At 37.7% G+C, this 19,096-nt stretch overlaps 1 protein-coding gene across 7 annotated transcripts in view; it reads left to right on the top strand.

Moving 5' to 3' along the window:
* Positions 1–19,096, top strand: part of RALGAPA1 (Ral GTPase activating protein catalytic subunit alpha 1) — a 280,983-nt gene that overhangs the window by 164,077 nt on the left and 97,810 nt on the right. For all 7 annotated transcript variants that reach the window (XR_009264389.1, XM_058738826.1, XM_058738825.1 and 4 more), the window contains 2 exons: positions 13,879–14,013; positions 14,420–14,603. Coding sequence is in view for 6 of the 7 variants with exons in the window: in XM_058738826.1 (XP_058594809.1) it covers positions 13,879–14,013; positions 14,420–14,603 (319 nt within the window). In the remaining variant the exon portion in view is untranslated. The remainder of the gene's footprint in view (positions 1–13,878; positions 14,014–14,419; positions 14,604–19,096) is intronic.

The raw sequence follows: 19,096 nt of genomic DNA, 5'->3' as shown, positions 1-19,096 counted from the left end.
GTTTTCTCCTTGTTTGTTAAAAGATATCATATTCTAGATATTCCTTGGTACTTTAGATTTTTTACTTGCAGGATATCCTGGAAATTCACAATACATCAATTCATGAATATCTTCCATGGTCTTTTTTGTAGCTATGTAGTGTTTGTGCTCCATTATGTGAGTGTACCATAGTTTATTCAACTCAGTCTCCTATACGTGGATGTATAGGTTATTTTCAGAATTTTGCAATTGCAAACAGTGCTGCAGTGACTCACCCTGTGCCTGTATATTTTTACATTATTGGAATGTGTCTTCAGGGTATATTCCTAGAAGTGGAATTGCTGGGTCAGAAGGTAAACAGATTGGTAATTATGTTAAATATTGGCATTCCCACAAGCCAACTGTTAGTGTCTGTTTGCCTAGAGTCCCATCCACACAGTGTGTCTTATTTTGAACATTTTGCCAATTCGATGGGGGAGCAATGACATCTCAGTGTAGTTTCCACTTAAAATGAAGTTGAATATCCTCTCATATTTACTAATGGCCTTATTTTTTATTTTTGTGACTTGTTTATTCATATTTTCATACATTTTCTGTCAGGTTTTGGTGTTTTCCACTCAAATTTTTATGTACTAGGGATATTAGCTCTTAACTGGTATATGTCACAAATATTTTCTCTTTTTTCCCCTCATTTGCCTTTTGATTTTGTTTATGGTGGGTTTTTGTTATTGTTTCTTGTGTGGGGGATCACGGAAAAAATTGGTTTTTATGTGGTCGATTTATCTTTTATTGTGTCTGAATTTTCACTGTACCCTGGATAAAGAGGAATTCACCCATGTTTTCTTCTAGCACTTGTATGGTTTCATTCCTTACAATGTTTATCCCTCATCCATTTGAAGTTTATTCTGTATGTTTTGAGATAGGGAGTTAATTTTTGTTGTTTTTCCAAATGGATAATCAGATTTAAAAGTTCAGCTTTGCCTTTTAAAGTGAATAATCAATGTCTAAAATTACTTGGATCTATTTCTTCAAATTCTGTACTAGCCGTTTTTAGACTCTTGGTGACAAGCTCTCTTTGATGCTATTAAGTAGTATTGAGGATCTCAAGTAACTTTTTTTTTTTTTTAAAGTCAGCTTGCTTTTTATTGTCAGCATCAAGATAAACAATGACAGTGATAAAATATTCCTCCCCATTGGGCAGATGCTCCTACTGCCCTTTGAAAACACTACTGCCCATATGAGCTTAAAAATATGACATATCCAGTGCGCTTGAGATGTTTTTATTGTGGAAGGATCCATTCCCACATTTTTAAAAACTTTTTTAAAATTTACATCCAAATTAGTTAGCATATAGTGCAACAATGATTTCAGGAGTAGATTCCTTAATGCCCCTTACCCATTTAGCCTATCCCCCCTCCCACAACCCCTCCACTAACCCTCTGTTTGTTCTCTAACAGTCTCTTATGTTTTGTCCCCTCCCTGTTTTTATGTTATTTTTGTTTCCCTTCCCTTATGTTCATCTGTTTTATGTCTTAAAGTCCTCATATGAGTGAAGTCATATATTTGTCTTTCTCTGACTAATTTCACTTAGCATAATACTCTCCAGTTCCATCCACGTAGTTGCAAATGGCAAGATTTCATTCTTCTTGATTGCCGAGTAATACCCCATTGTACATATATATACCACATCTTCTTCATTCATCCATCGTTGGACATTTGGGCTCTTTACATACTTTGGCTATTGTTGATAGTGCTGCTATAAACATGGGGGTGCATGTGTCCCTTCGAAATAGCATACCTGTATCCCTTGGATAAATACCTAGTAGTGCAATTGCTGGTTCATAGGGTAGTTCTATTTTTAATTTTTTGAGGAACCTCCATACTGTTTTCCAGAGAGGCTGCACCAGCTTGCATTCCCACAAACGATGCAAAAGAGAAAAGGATCGCAAATAACTTTTATTCAAATGGATTATACAGGCATACCTTAGAAATATTTGGGTTTGGTTTCAAACTACCACAATAAAGTGAATATCTCAGTAAAGCAAGTAAAATGAATTTTTTGGTTTCTCCATGCATATAAAAGTTATGCTTAGGGGCGCCTGGGTGGCGCAGTCGGTTAAGCGTCCGACTTCAGCCAGGTCACGATCTCGCGGTCCGTGAGTTTGAGCCCCGCGTCAGGCTCTGGGCTGATGGCTCGGAGCCTGGAGCCTGTTTCCGATTCTGTGTCTCCCTCTCTCTCTGCCCCTCCCCCGTTCATGCTCTGTCTCTCTCTGTCCCAAAAATAAATTAAAAATGTTGAAAAAAAAAAAAAATTAAAAAAAAAAAAAAAGTTATGCTTAAACTACACTATAGTCTGGGGTTCCTGGGTGGCTCAGTTGACTGAGCATCTGACTCTGAATTTTGGCTCAGGTCATGATCCCAGCCAGGGTCATGGGATCGAGCCCTGTGTTGGGCTCCACACTGAGCATGGAACCTGCTTAAGATTCTCTCTCCCCCCTCTGCCGCTCTCCCTGACTTGTGTGCTTTCTCTCTCTCAAATTATTTAAAAATTAAAAAGCCCTACCTTTAAAAAAAAAAAAAAAACCTGCATTATAGTCTATTAAGTGTGCAATAGCAATATGTTCAAAAACACCATGTATATACCTTAATTTAAAAATACTTTATTGCTGGGGCACCTGAGTGCCTCAGTCGGTTAAGCGTCCGACTTTGGCTCAGGTCATGATCTTACAATTCATGAGTTCGAGCTCCGTGTCTGGCTCTGGGCTGACAGCTCAGAGCCTGGAGCCCGCTTCAGATTCTGTGTGTCCCTCTGTCTGTCCCTCTGCTGCTTGCGCTCTGTCTCTTGCGTTGTCTCAAAAATAAATAAATATTAAAAAAAAATTTTTTTAACATTTTTAAAAATACTTTATTACTAAAAAATGCTAACCATCATCTGAGCTTTCAATAAATTGTAATCTTTTTTACTGGTGGAGGGTCTTGCCTTAGCACTGGTGGCTGATCACGGTGATTGCTCCAGGTTGGGGCAGCTGTGGCAATTTCTTAACATAAAACAGTAAGGAAGTTTGCCACATTGATTGACTTTTTTCCCCCACAATTTCTCTAGCATACGATCCTGTTTGATAGCACTTTACCCACAGTAGAGTTTCTTTCAAAATTGTAATCAGTCCTTTGAAACGATGTTGCCATTTTATCAACTATGTATGTTTATGTAATATTCTAAATCTTTTGTTGTAATTTCACATCTTCACAACATCTTCACCAGGAAGAGATTTCATCTCAAGAAACCACTTTCTTTCCTTATTCATGAGAAGCAACTCCTTATTCATTAAATAATGATCATGACATTGTAGTAGTCCAGTCAGCATCTACAGACCTCACTTCTAATTCTAGTTCTCTTGCTATTTCTACCAATACTGCAGTTATCTCCTCCACAGAAATCTTCAACCTCTCAAAGTCATCCATGAAATTTGAAGTCACTTCTTCCATACTCCTGTTAATGTTGACATTTTGACCACTTCCCATGAATCGTGAATGTTTTTTTTTTTTAATTTTTTTTAATGTTCATTTATTTTTGAGAGAGAAGAGAGAGACAGAGGGCAAGTGGGGCAGGGGCAGAGAGAGAGGGAGACACAGAATCTGAAGCAGGCTCCAGGCTCTGTGCTGTCATCACAGAGCCCGACACAGGACCTGAATTCACAAACTGTGAGATCATGACCTGAGCCAAAGTCAGATGCTTAATGGACTGAGCCACCAGGCATCCCTAATCATGAATGTTCTTAATGGCATCCAGAATGGCGAATCCTTTCCAGAAGGTTTTCAATTTGGTTTACCCAGATCCTTCAGATGAATCACTATCCATGGCAGCTATAACCTTATGAAATGTCTTTCTTATATAATAAGACCCGAAAGTCAAAATTTCTCCTTGATCCAGGGGCTGCAGAATGGATGTTGTGTTAGCAGGCATGAAAACAACATTAACCTCATTGTGCATCTCCATCAGAGCTCTTGGACTTAAAATATTCAGTAAACCATGTTGTAAACAGATGTGATGTTATCCGGGCTTTGCTGTTCCATGTATAGAGTACAGGCAGAATAGAGTTAGCATAATTCTTAAGGGCCCAAGGATTTTTGGAATGGTAAATGAACACTGGCTTCAACTTAAAGGCGCTAGCTGCATTAGCCCCCACCAAAAGAGGCAGCCTGTCCTTTGAAGCTTTGAAGCCAGACATTGACTTCCCTCTAGCCATGAAAGTCCTAGGTACATCTTCTTCAAATAGAAGGCTGTTTTGTCTACATTGAAAATCTGTTGTTTAGTGTAGCTACTTTCATTAGTTTTCTTGGCTGCATCTTCTGGATAACTTGCTGCAGCCTCTGTATCACCATTTCCTACCTCATCTTGCACTGTTATGTTATGTAGATGATTTCTTTCCTTAAACTTCAGGAACCAGTGTCTGCTAGCTTTAGACTTCTTTTCTGTAGCTTCCTTAGCTCCTTCAGCTTTCATAGAATTTAAGAGAGTTAGAGCCTTGCTCTGGGTTAGGCTTTGACGTAAGGAATTTTGCAGCTGGTTTGATCCTCCATCCAAACCATAAAACTTTCTCTGTATTGGCAAACACAGTTGTTTTGCTTCCTTATCATTTATGTGTTCACTAGAGTAGCACTTTTAATTTCCTTCAAAAACTTTTCCTTTTTATTCACATCTAGGCTGTTTGGCACAAGAAGCCTAGCTTTCAGCTTGTCTTGACTTTAGACATGCCTTCCTCACTAAATTTAATTTCTAGCTTTTGATTAAAGTGAGAGTCACGTGACTCTTTCACTTGAACACTAGAGGCCATTGTAGATTATTAATTGGCCTAATTTGAGTATTGTTGTGTTTCAGGGAATAGGGTGGCCTGAGGAGAAAGGATGGGGAATAGCTGATTAATGGAGCAGTCAGTACACACACAATGTTTACTGATTAAGCTTGCTAACTTACATGGACACAGTTTGTAGCACCCCAAAACAATTACAGTAATAACATCAGAGGTCACAGATCACCATAATAAATATAATAACAATAAAAATGGAAAAGTTAGAAATATTGCGAGAATTTCCAGTATGTGACACAGAGACACAAAGTGAACAAATGCTGTCAGAAAATGGTGCTCAAACACTTGCTTAAGACAGGGTTGCCACAAACCTTCAATTTGTAAAGTACACAGTACCTGTGAAGTGCAGTAAAGTGAGGCACAATGAAATAAGTATGCCTGTATTTTGTCCACTTGATCTGTCTTATACTGAGTGGTGTGTTAAAGTTTGCTAAATGTTTTTATATTTCTTTGCATCTATTGTAGTTTTTGCTTTATAAAGATAGTCACTGTGTTATTTGATACATAGATACCCGTAAGTCTTCATTTCATTTGAATTGTAGCTTTTAACATGAATGCTTTTTGGTTTGAATTCTAATTTGCGTCTGTGTTTCTTTGTCTACAAGATATATTTCCTTTGTTCTATTTTTAAAGTTCCTTTTGGTATTCAGGGAATTTTATACTTTGTTCTTGTGGTTACATTTCTATGTATGCCTTTTAAAAATACTTTTTTTCCTTGCTTTCTTAACCTCTTATTTTTTAAAACACTTGTTTTGTGTGGTTTGTGATTATTTAATGGTATCCTTTATCTCATCGCATATACGTTAATAAATGAGCTTATTTTACTTTTCTTCTCTCTTTGCCTCCATTTTTAGTTACTTTATTTCTACATATAACACATAGGATAAGTCATATAATAAATGATTCATCCACGCTCATCTCTACCTTTATTTTTTTAGTCTTAGCTTTTGTAACTACGTGTATCAAATACCATTCTTTTTGCTGAAGTTCCTCAGTCAACTATTTGGTTAGATGAAGTTCATCTTTATTCTTCAGGACAGGCCTATAAATACAGCATTCCCTGAGGGCTGGTATATTTAAAACTTTTTTTGTAACCCTGATACTTGAGAAACATCTTTGCTAGATATAGAATCCTTAGGTTCACATTTACTTTCCTTGAAGTTTTTTGTTTTTTTTTTTAAATGTTGCCTTGCTTTGTGTATTGTTTTTGAGAAGTCTGAAGCCTGTTTTATTCTCTTGCCCTTCTAAATTATTGCATCTTTTTTTCCAGGAGGCCCTAAGGATATCTTTTTTCTTTATGTTTGAAGTCTTACTTTTAAAGTTTTACCAGGATATGTGTTAGAGTTGATTATTGCAGGTCAGTTTGTCCTGGCTTCTGGTGAACCTTTTTAATATGTATATATACAGAGACTCCAAATATGTAAATTCGATATTCTTTTTCTCTCTTTATCTCAAACATTTTTTCTCTGACACTTTTTATCTTATTTTAAATCTCATTTTTATTCTTTTAATTGTTTTCCCACTATTCATCAAAGCCCCATATTAAATTTTGTTTTTGTTTTTTTCAAATTTATTCTTCTTTAGGCATCCTGTAATCTAGGCTTCATTTCTAATATGATTTTGTCATTTTACTTCTTTTCTTGACGTGAAACAATTCTTCCTTTCTTAGTTCTTAGTTTTTAATTTCTAAATTCTAAGAATTCTATTCTTAGTTTGTAATTTCTGATTTAAGATGGGGTTTTCTTTGTCCTCCATATCTAAATGCTTGTACTTGTTGGAATGAACATGGGTGTTGTATGTAAATAATGAATCATGAGAATCTATTCCCGAAGCCAAGAGCATACTGTATATACTGTATGTTAGCTAACTTGATAATAAATATATATTTTTTTAAAAATGCTGTTTGATAATATGTAATTTAGATTAGAATGTTGTGTTATAGTTTTCTTCTCCTTCATAATTGGGTTTTTTGAGCAGGGGTTTCATCAGGTGAACTGTTTAGATTCTCATTTTTTGTTTTCTTTTTATAATAGTTTTATATAGATGAAGGCTGCTTCTGCATTTCTGTGAACAGGACTGGTGGCTTGGGGTGGTTTATAAGATTCCTACTTCAAGAGCTCCCTCATCTGGTGATTCAACAAAGTTTAGTGTCTTTATTGTCTTTTTAAGGGGAGGAATTGTAGATCCATCAGTTTATTGGATGATGCTTTTTAAGGAGGAGAGAAATTATAAGCCCATCAGTTTTTAAAATTTGTTTAAGTCTTGCAGGATCCTAAATTCTGCTTTTTCATTTTACTACATGTTTGCCACAGGATGTCTCCCTATTCCTTCTTAACATTCTTCTTCTCCAAAGCATTACCTTTCCTGTGTGTACTTTTAAGTCCTTTTTTCTACTCCGTATCTACCAGTACACTTTTCAATATTCTCATACTTAGGGTAACTTTTTCTTTCTGGCTTGGTTTTTAGCTTTATACCTAGTTCTTCTCTTTTACAATTTTTCCTAAACTGCCCTTGCTCTTCATGAAAGTTTGTAATGGGATAATGAGGAAAAGCTTGCTGGGATTTGCTGATAGTTTCTTTTCTTTTTTTTTTTTTTTTAATATATGAAATTTACTGTCAAATTGGTTTCCATACAACACCCAGTGCTCATCCCAAAAGGTGCCCTCCTCAATACCCATCACCCACCCTGCCCTCCCTCCCACCCCCCATCAACCCTCAGTTTGTTCTCAGTTTTTAACAGTCTCTTATGCTTTGGCTCGTCCCACTCTAACCTCTTTTTTTTTTTTTTTTTTCCTTCCCCTCCCCCATGGGTTTCTGTTACGTTTCTCAGGATCCACATAAGAGTGAAACCATATGGTATCTGTCTTTCTCTGTATGGCTTATTTCACTTAGCATCACACTCTCCAGTTCCATCCACGTTGCTACAAAAGGCCATATTTCATTTTTTCTCATTGCCACGTAGTATTCCATTGTGTATATAAACCACAATTTCTTTATCCATTCATCAGTTGATGGACATTTAGGCTCTTTCCATAATTTGGCTATTGTTGAGAGTGCTGCTATCAACATTGGGGTACAAGTGCCCCTATGCATCAGTACTCCTGTATCCCTTGGATAAATTCCTAGCAGTGCTATTGCTGGGTCATAGGGTAGGTCTATTTTTAATTTTCTGAGGAACCTCCACACTGCTTTCCAGAGCGGCTGCACCAATTTGCATTCCCACCAACAGTGCAAGAGGGTTCCCGTTTCTCCACATCCTCTCCAACATCTATAGTCTCCTGATTTCTTCATTTTGGCCACTCTGACTGGCGTAAGGTGGTATCTGAGTGTGGTTTTGATTTGTATTTCCCTGATAAGGAGCGACGTTGAACATCTTTTCATGTGCCTGTTGGCCATCCGGATTTCTTCTTTAGACAAGTGTCTATTCATGTTTCTGCCCATTTCTTCACTGGGTTATTTGTTTTTCGGGTGTGGAGTTTGATGAGCTCTTTATAGATTTTGGATACTAGCCCTTTGTCCGATGTGTCATTTGCAAATATCTTTTCCCATTCCGTTGGTTGCCTTTTAGTTTTGTTGGTTGTTTCCTTTGCTGTGCAGAAGCTTTTTATCTTCATAAGGTCCCAGTAATTCACTTTTGCTTTTAATTCCCTTGCCTTTGGGGATGTGCCGAGTAAGAGATTGCTACGGCTGAGGTCAGAGAGGTCTTTTCCTGCTTTCTCCTCTAAGGTTTTGATGGTTTCCTGTCTCACATTCAGGTCCTTTATCCATTTTGAGTTTATTTTTGTGAATGGTGTGAGAAAGTGGTCTAGTTTCAACCTTCTGCATGTTGCTGTCCAGTTCTCCCAGCACCATTTGTTAAAGAGACTGTCTTTTTTCCATTGGATGTTCTTTCCTGCTTTGTCAAAGATGAGTTGGCCATACGTTTGTGGGTCTAGTTCTGGGGTTTCTATTCTATTCCATTGGTCTGTGTGTCTGTTTTTATGCCAATACCATGCTGTCTTGATGATGACAGCTTTGTAGTAGAGGCTAAAGTCTGGGATTGTGATGCCTCCTGCTTTGGTCTTCTTCAAAATTACTTTGGCTGTTCGGGGCCTTTTGTGGTTCCATATGAATTTTAGGATTGCTTGTTCTAGTTTCGAGAAGAATGCTGGTGCAATTTTGATTGGGATTGCATTGAATGTGTAGATAGCTTTGGGTAGTATTGACATTTTGACAATATTTATTCTTCCAATCCATGAGCAGGGAATGTCTTTCCATTTCTTTATATCTTCTTCAATTACCTGCATAAGCTTTCTATAGTTTTCAGCATACAGATCTTTTACATCTTCGGTTAGATTTATTCCTAGGTATTTTATGGTTCTTGGTGCAATTGTGAATGGGATCAGTTTCTTTATTTGTCTTTCTGTTGCTTCATTGTTAGTGTATAAGAATGCAACTGATTTCTGTACATTGATTTTGTATCCTGCAACTTTGCTGAATTCATGTATCAGTTCTAGCAGACTTTTGGTGGAGTCTATTGGATTTTCCATGTATAATATCATGTCATCTGCAAAAAGTGAAAGCTTGACTTCATCTTTGCCAATTTTGATGCCTTTCATTTCCTTTTGTTGTCTGATTGCTGATGCTAGAACTTCCAGCACGATGTTAAACAGCAGCGGTGAGAGTGGGCATCCCTGTCGTGTTCCTGATCTCAGGGAAAAAGCTCTCAGTTTTTCCCCGTTGAGGATGATGTTAGCTGTGGGCTTTTCATAAATGGCTTTTATGATCTTTAAGTATGTTCCTTCTATCCCAACTTTCTCCAGGGTTTTTATTAAGAAAGGGTGCTGGATTTTGTCAAAGGCCTTTTCTGCATCAATTGACAGAATCATATGGTTCTTCTCTTTTTTTTTGTTAATGTGATGTATCACGTTGATCGATTTGCGAACGTTGAACCAGCCCTGCATCCCAGGAATGAATCCCACTTGATCATGGTGAATAATTCTTTTTATATGCTGTTGAATTCGATTTGCTAGTATCTTATTGAGAATTTTTGCATCCATATTCATCAGAGATATTGGCCTGTAGTTCTCTTTTTTTACTGGGTCTCTGTCTGGTTTAGGAATCAAAGTAATACTGGCTTCATAGAATGAGTCTGGAAGTTTTCCTTCCCTTTCTATTTCTTGGAATAGCTTGAGAAGGATAGGTATTATCTCTGCTTTAAACGTCTGGTAGAACTCCCCTGGGAAGCCATCTGGTCCTGGACTCTGATTTGTTGGGAGATTTTTGATAACCGATTCAATTTCTTCACTGGTTATGGGTCTGTTCAAGCTTTCTATTTCCTCCTGATTGAGTTTTGGAAGAGTGTGGCTGTTTAGGAATTTGTCCATTTCTTCCAGGTTGTCCAATTTGTTGGCATATAATTTCTCATAGTATTCCCTGATAATTGTTTGTATCTCTGAGAGATTGGTTGTAATAATTCCATTTTCATTCATGATTTTATCTATTTGGGTCATCTCCCTTTTCTTTTTGAGAAGCCTGGCTAGAGGTTTGTCAATTTTGTTTATTTTTTCAAAAAACCAACTCTTGGTTTCGTTGATCTGCTCTACCGTTTTTTTAGATTCTATATTGTTTATTTCTGCTCTGATCTTTATTATTTCTCTTCTTCTGCTGGGTTTAGGCTGCCTTTGCTGTTCTGCTTCTATTTCCTTTAGGTGTGCTGTTAGATTTTGTATTTGGGATTTTTCTTGTTTCTTGAGATAGGCCTGGATTGCAATGTATTTTCCTCTCAGGACTGCCTTCGCTGCGTCCCAAAGCGTTTGGATTGTTGTATTTTCATTTTCGTTTGTTTCCATATATTTTTTAATTTCTTCTCTAATTGCCTGGTTGACCCACTCATTCGTTAGTAGGGTGTTCTTTAACCTCCATGCTTTTGGAGGTTTTCCAGACTTTTTCCTGTGGTTGATTTCAAGCTTCATAGCATTGTGGTCTGAAAGTATGCATGGTATAATTTCAATTCTTGTAAACTTATGAAGGGCTGTTTTGTGACCCAGTATATGATCTATCTTGGAGAATGTTCCATGTGCACTCGAGAAGAAAGTATATTCTGTTGCTTTGGGATGCAGAGTTCTAAATATATCTGTCAAGTCCATCTGATCCAATGTATCATTCAGGGCCCTTGTTTCTTTATTGACTGTGTGTCTAGATGATCTATCCATTTCTGTAAGTGGGGTGTTAAAGTCCCCTGCAATGACCACATTCTTATCAATAAGGTTGCTTATGTTTATGAGTAATTGTTTTATATATCTGGGGGCTCCGGTATTCGGCGCATAGACATTTATAATTGTTAGCTCTTCCTGATGGATAGACCCTGTAATTATTATATAATGCCCTTCTTCATCTCCTGTTACAGCCTTTAATTTAAAGTCTAGTTTGTCTGATATAAGTATGGCTACTCCAGCTTTCTTTTGGCTTCCAGTAGCATGATAAATAGTTCTCCATCCCCTCACTCTCAATCTAAAGGTGTCCTCAGATCTAAAATGAGTCTCTTGTAGACAGCAAATAGATGGGTCTTGTTTTTTTATCCATTCTGATACCCTATGTCTTTTGGTTGGCGCATTTAATCCATTTACATTCAGTGTTATTATAGAAAGATACGGGTTTAGAGTCATTGTGATGTCTGTATGTTTTATGCTTGTAGTGATGCCTCTGGTACTTTGTCTCACAGGATCCCCCTTAGGATCTCTTGGAGGGCTGGTTTCGTGGTGACAAATTCCTTCAGTTTTTGTGTGTTTGGGAAGACCTTTATCTCTCCTTCTATTCTAAATGACAGACTTGCTGGATAAAGGATTCTCGGCTGCATATTTTTTCTGTTTAGCACACTGAAGATATCGTGCCAAGCCTTTCTGGCCTGCCAAATTTCAAAGGAGAGATCAGTCACGAGTCTTATAGGTCTCCCTTTATATGTGAGGGCACGTTTATCCCTTGCTGCTTTCAGAATTTTCTCTTTATCCTTGTATTTTGCCAGTTTCACTATGATATGTCGTGCAGAAGATCGATTCAAGTTACGTCTGAAGGGAGTTCTCTGTGCCTCTTGGATTTCAATGCCTTTTTCCTTCCCCAGTTCAGGGAAGTTCTCAGCTATAATTTCTTCAAGTACCCCTTCAGCACCTTTCCCTCTCTCTTCCTCCTCTGGGATACCAATTATGCGTATATTATTTCTTTTTAGTGTATCACTTAGTTCTCTAATTTTCCCCTCATACTCCTGGATTTTTTTATCTCTCTTTCTTTCAGCTTCCTCTTTCTCCATAACTTTATCTTCTAGTTCACCTATTCTCTCCTCTGCCTCTTCAATCCGAGCCGTCGTGGTTTCCATTTTGTTTTGCATTTCGTTTAAAGCGTTTTTCAGCTCCTCGTGACTGTTCCTTAGTCCCTTGATCTCTGTGGCAAGAGATTGTCTGCTGTCCTGTATACTGTTTTCAAGCCCAGTGATTAATTTTATGACTATTATTCTAAATTCACTTTCTGTTATATTATTTAAATCCTTTTTGATCAGTTCATTAGCTGTTGTTATTTCCTGGAGATTCTTCTGAGGGGAATTCTTCCATTTGGTCATTTTGGATAGTCCCTGGAGTGGTGAGGACCCGCAAGGCACTTCCCCCGTCCTGTGGTGTATAACTGGAGTTGGTGGGCGGGGCCGCAGTCCGACCTGATGTCTGCCCCCAGCCCACCGCTGGGGCCACAGTCAGACTGGTGTGTGCCTTCTCTTCCCCTCTCCTAGGGGCGGGATTCACTGTGGGGTGGTGTGTCCCGTCTGGGCTACTTGCACACTGCCAGGCTTGTGGTGCTGGGGATCTGGCGTATTAGCTGGGGTGGGTAGGCAAGGTGCACGGGGGCAGGAGGGGCAGGCTTAGCTCGCTTCTCCTTAGGTGATCCACTTCAGGAGGGGCCCTGTGGCAGCGGGAGGGAGTCAGATCCGCTGCCGGAGGTTTGACTCTGCAGAAGCACAGAGTTGGGTGTTTGCTCGGAGCGAGCAAGTTCCCTGGCAGGAACTGGTTCTCTTTGGGATTTTGGCTGGGGGATGGGCGAGGGAGATGGCGCTGGCGAGCGCCTTTGTTCCCCGCCAAGCTGAGCTCTGCCGTCTGTCCGGGGGCTCAGCAGCTCTCCCTCCCTTTGTCCTCCAGCCTTCCCGCTTTCCGAGCAGAGCTGTTAACTTCTGACCTCCCAGACGCTAAGTCGCGCTTGCTGTCGGAACACAGTCCGTCCGGCCCCTCCGCTTTTGCCAGCCCGACTCGGGGGCTCTGCTTGGCCGGCGAGCCGCCCCTCCGCCCCGGCTCCCTCCCGCCAGTCCGTGGAGCGCGCACCGCCTCGCCGCCCTTCCTACCCTCTTCCGTGGGCCTCTCGTCTGCGCTTGGCTCCGGAGACTCCGTTCTGCTAATCCTCTGGCGGTTTTCTGGGTTCTTTAGGCAGGTGTAGGTGGAATCTAAGTGATCAGCAGGACGCGCGGTGAGCCCAGCGTCCTCCTACACCGCCATCTTCCGGAACCTCTCCCTTGCTGATAGTTTCTACTCACAGATAATTTGAAGTCTGGATGTTCTGTTTTCTGGTTATATTGAGGATGTCAGTTTTTTTATGTTTTACTGGTTCTTTTTGTTCTTTAGAAGGAATGTAGAAATATTTTTGATATATGTGAACTCAACCTTTCATTTGTGATCTATTCCTTGAACAGTTTTAAATAAGTCAAGCTAATTGATGTCTGTTCTGTTTTAGGCTCAGCGTTTTATAGGAATTTTAAATAATTTTTGCCGTCCTGTTTATTACACTTAAAGTTCCATTGTGCTGGCTTTAAAATATGAGGAAGAAACCCACCATAATGTTCATATACAATATCTTCAAATCAGATCTAAGTAAATATTCATAGTAGAATTAGGGTTGATTTTATTCCTGAAATAAATTTTGGAAGACAAAAAATAAGTTGGTGAATTTCTGTTAAATGTATTAAAACTCTTGTTTTGTGAGTTTACAGTCATAATCATCTCTTTTGTTGTTGTTACAGTTGGTTGTATCCTTACTTCTGTGCCTCCTGGACTGGATCATGGCCTTACCTCTAAAGACACTGCTCCAACCAGTCCATGCTACAGGAGCAGAAAATGATAAAATAGAAAAATCTGTCCTCAATTGCATTTATAAGGTAACCTTATTTGCTTTATTGTTTATTTGGTAACGACAGTTTTTAAAACCTAAAGAAATAACATTTTTTGGTATTACATTTTTGTTTTTAGAGCTAGATATTTTCTAAGAACATAGATTTATCTTATACTACCTAAGAGTAATTAAAACTTCTTCCTACAAGATACTTCTGCTTTACTGCAGATTTTTGAAAGGAGTCAAATCCTTATGGAATGTGAGAATCATTAGTTAAATTTACTCATTCTTGTTTTTAAAAGGCATTAAATTTTACCTTGATTGAAGAACTGAGTTTTAAAATATTTAAAAAATTTTTCAAGCTCTTGTATTACCAGTTGTCATTTTTCTCCATTTATCTTTATTTATTTATCTTCACTGAAAAGGAAAACTGTTTTCCCTCATACTTCCAGGTATTACATGGGTGTGTATATGGAGCTCAGTGTTTTAGCAATCCAAGGTATTTTCCAATGAGCCTCTCTGACTTGGCATCTGTAGATTATGACCCTTTTATGCATTTGGAAAGTCTGAAAGAGCCTGAACCTCTTCACTCTCCAGATTCGGAACGATCTTCTAAACTTCAGCCAGTGACAGAAGGTAAAAGGAATTCACTTTAGGACAGTATTATTTCTTGGATTTTCTCAAAGTATGATTTGAGGCCATAAGTAAAAATAATGGAGATGAGTATATCTTACTTTGTAGTTCTGTATCTCACCATGTATATTCTAGCAAAGTTCATTTTTAGTTTAAAAAATAACTTCAGACACACAGTTACTAAGATTATATGTGATGACACTCCCTTTATACTTCTAGTGAAGTTATTGTGGTAAGGTTTTTTTTGATACTTTACTTTATACATCATAGGATTTCTATAATGGAATAAGAGATTTAGCTTTGGAGTCTAAAAGATGTGGTATTGAATTTTGACTCTCATTTACTAGCTGAGTGGCTATGTGTGTTTCCTTATTTATAAAATAGGGCTGATAATATTTATTCCCTCGTGGTTGTTTTGAGTACTGAATAAGATAATATGTGTAAAACCCTTTGTACAGTTCTTGGTAGGTAGTGAACTCAGTAACGTTTTTTTTTTTAAGCCACATTGTTTCTACATTCAGAGAGTTTACTTTCAGATATAAGAGAAAGATGTAAATAAATAACCTTTAAATACGAGTATAAAAATAAAAGTACATTTAAGACACAGAGGTAGTTTAGAGGAACCCAGCAAATTATTGAAGGGTTTTAAGAAGGTTATATACATGAGAAAATTAGTACTGAGAGCAGTTTGAAAGCAGTGTTTTATGGAGTTGGCAGATTATGGCCCATGCCTGCCACCTGTTTCTGTAAATAAAGTTTTATTGGGACACATCCATGCTTTCATTTATGTATCATTGTGTCGGCTTTTGTGCAACAACAGTAGTGTTGAATAGTTGCAAACGAAATCATGTGGTCCAGAAAGCTGAAAATATTTACTATCTGCCCCTTACAGAAAAAGTTTGCTGATCTCTGGTAAAGATTGATTTTAGGAAAGTTAAACCAGGATCAGAGAAACCAATCATGAAGCTGTTGCAATAGGCCTACCAAGAATTGCTAAAGGCCTAAATTGGTTAGATCTCTCCCAAAGTAGACCAAGAATATGAGAAAGGCTAGAGGTTTGGGAAGGAGAATGAGGAGGTGCAATAATTGCAAATGGTGTAGTTTGGGATGAATGTCGGATAGTCATATGAAGACTGCTAATGGGCAGTTTGTTGTATATGCAGATCTCAATCGTAGCAGAAAGGTCTTTGTTAGGAATCTATATTTGTCTACACACAACACGCGCACATATGTGTGTATTCTGAGAAGAAAAAAAGTTGGAAAGGAAGGAAAACTGGGAGAGAATAATTTCTCAGAAACAAAAACAGGAGAAAGATATTTAAAAGATTGGGTAATGGTATTAAATGATAGGCCAGATGCAGAAAGACTGAAAAATATGTCTGCTTTAGTTTCAGCAGAGAAGTAGGAGGGAGAAGTGGATGGCTGTGGGTTGAAGAGCAAAGAGGAGTTAAAGAAATAGAGCCATTTGTCAAAAGTACTCTTTAAAGAAGCTGGACTGTATAAAAAAGAAAGATAAATGATAAGACAGTAAGTAAGCTAAAAAATAATTCTCAGCAGAGGTAAAGGATTTCTAAGGATGAAGAGACTTGAACTTCTATAAACTGAGAAGGAAGATGGGAAGGGGATCATTAGTAGGGTGAAGCTCCTGAAGAGTGAGCAAGAAAGTATAGATGCTAATATTAGTCCTTATTCTGACCCAGAAAGAAAAAGAAGATGGAAGTAGATTAAGGGGATTAGCAGATGTTATTGAGAGTCCAACAGAAAATGGAAACTACAAAGTTTTAGTTGCACCAGTCAGCATTCAGTAAGGTGGATGTGGCAGAATAGCTGGGTACTGTGGTTTTCAGAATGTTGGTATATGGTTTAGCCATGGAATCAAGGCTTGGTGAGGGTTGAACTGATGCTAGGAAATGGCTAATAAGTTGGAAGAAAATGGAGTGATTCATTGAATCAGAAAGTAAATGTTGGTAGTAAGTTAGAACAGTGATTCTCAGCCTTGGTTGCACATTGAAATACTGCTGCTCTCTTCCCATCCATAGAGATTTTGATATATTGATTTGGGATTGATAGGATTTTTTAAGGCTTTGCGGGTGGTTAATATGCAGCCGAGGTTGAGAATCACTGAGAGCATCAGTATGTTAGGACAGTAGTTTTTAAAATGAGTTTTTAAGCAGTGGAACCCCTGCAAATAAATTTCACAAGGAAGCCCACTTTGTAAAACTGATAAAAGCAGAGCTGCAGCAGGGTGGAGGCCTTGGGTCCTACTGAACTCTATTCTCTCCATCTCCTGACAGCCCTCTCCAAGGGCTCTACAAAACAGAATGGGAAAATTACTAGATGAGGTGATTGTGGTCAAAGAGTAAGCTATTAAGTGAGAGTTTGATTTTTATTTAATTTAAAAAAAATTTTTTAAGTGTATTTATTTTGAGAGAGAAAAAGTATACAAATTGGATAGGGACAAAGAGGGAAGAGAGAGAATCCCAAGCAGGCTCCACACTGTCAGCACAGAGCCCAACTTGGGGCTCAGTGTCCCAAACTGTGAAATCATGACGTGAGCCGAAACCAAGAGTTGGACACTGAACCGACTGGGCCACTCAGGTGCCCTGGACGAGTTTGATTTTTAAAGGTGTAATAGTTACAAATGTTCAAGACATCTAAGATGTGGCCATGATGATGGATTGGTGACATAGAATGCAAATAAAGATATGAAGTTACACATCAAAGAAATAGGGCTAGGGTTTGGGATTGGTCACAAATTGCTAATAGTTTCTCTAAAACACAAATACAGTTGACCCTTGACCAGTATGGGTTTGAACTGTGCAGGTCCACTGACACATGGATTTTTTTTTTTTACTATAAATATATTTTTTCTCGTTTATGATTTTCTTTTCTTTAGCTTTATTATAAGAATACAGTATACAATACAAAAAAAACATTCAAAATGTGTGTTAATCAACTGCTTATGTTGTTGGTAAGGCTTTCTGTGAACAATGGGCTATTCGCAGTTAAGTTTGGGAGAAGTAAAAAGTTAAAACGTGGATTTTTCACTGCATGGAGGGGTCAGTGCCCTAACCCCCATATTTTTCAAGGGTCAGCTGTATACAGAACTGAAATAAGAATATAAGATTTAAATTGAAGCTCAGATATAGTAGAGATATACTGGGAAGCATAGTATAGCAAAATAATTTAGACCATAATTGATACATAGACAACTTTATATATTTAATTCTTTAGATTTGGTATAGTAAAACTGTTTATTTTACTTAAAAGCAAAATTATCTGAAAAGATTAGTTACTTTTTGCATTATTCTCAAAAGGGTAAAATGATGAAGCCTGAGGGCAGTATAGCACACTTGTTAAACAGTGAAACAGGTAGTTTACTTATGTAAAGGGAGTTTTTAATGTATTTCAGACAAAATTTACTGTACCATTAACAGTTACAGTAAAAGACACAAAGGTAAAGATTTAAATAGATGAGTTTTATATTGATACCAAATACTCTGTGGAGTATTGTTCTCTAAATGTGCTAGGTTGTTCCCTTTGGACTTTCTTAAAGGTATAAAGGACCAGATTAATGCAGAACCTTTTAGAAACAGCTGTAAGCCAACAGCAGGTGATCCTGTGGTCTATAGTGACAACATGCTGTGTTCGTTGTTTTTTTTTTTAATATGGCAAAGTGACTAATCATTGTGCCCTTGTCTAAGGCATGTTTCATCATCTTCAAGCACTTTTTTGGCCAAAGACTTCTAAACATAGAGTGTCCCTAATAAGCTCAGTATTAGATTGAACGAGTCTGATTTGAGGACTATTGGCAGGAGTAGGTGTAATTATTAAATTTACTAAATAATAAAGCAAGGTAGTAAAGTTGGCTTTTCGTCAAATAGCAGTAGTCTTATTGGCAAAAAGACATCATTTGCAGGGTCAGAGTGAAAGGAGGCTCCAAAGGATTCATTTTGTCCTAATTACAGTTTCACCTATACATATTATGCAAAGCTAATATTTAAAGCATTTGCCAAAATTAACTTCCTCTGCATGTTCTATTAGAGTGCAATGAATTGCAGCAGCTTTTTATGTCTTGCTGCTTTTGTATGCTGTAATAATCTGTAATTATGGGTTTGCTGCAAATGCTGTAGGGTTTGTTTAATCTGACAATCTGAAAAGACAACCCTGAATAGACTTATTTAAATGAATGTTAGTTACACAAAGCCTTACAAGCATCGATATCTTCATGTTACATTTTCTCACAAGGCTAGTTATTTAGAATTTAATTTTGAATATCTAAATTAGAGAATTTCATATGTTTTCTTTATATCTAAATTGATTTTGAGGAGAGATACATATGTTCCATAGTTCATAACTCAAAATTTTAAATAAAATTGTCCAGTTAACAAATTGAGAGATTTTTATCCTTCCATATTTATATATATCCTGAATTTAGAGAAGCAGCTTAGGAAGGAAAATGCTGTTACCTACATCTAAAATCTAAATATAGTTTG

The sequence above is a fragment of the Neofelis nebulosa genome, chromosome 7, assembly GCF_028018385.1.
Source record: "Neofelis nebulosa isolate mNeoNeb1 chromosome 7, mNeoNeb1.pri, whole genome shotgun sequence".
Classification (NCBI taxonomy): Eukaryota; Metazoa; Chordata; class Mammalia; order Carnivora; family Felidae; genus Neofelis; species Neofelis nebulosa.
The sequence above is the reverse complement of the archived record's forward strand: the minus strand, read 5'-3'. Positions and strand labels throughout refer to the sequence as shown.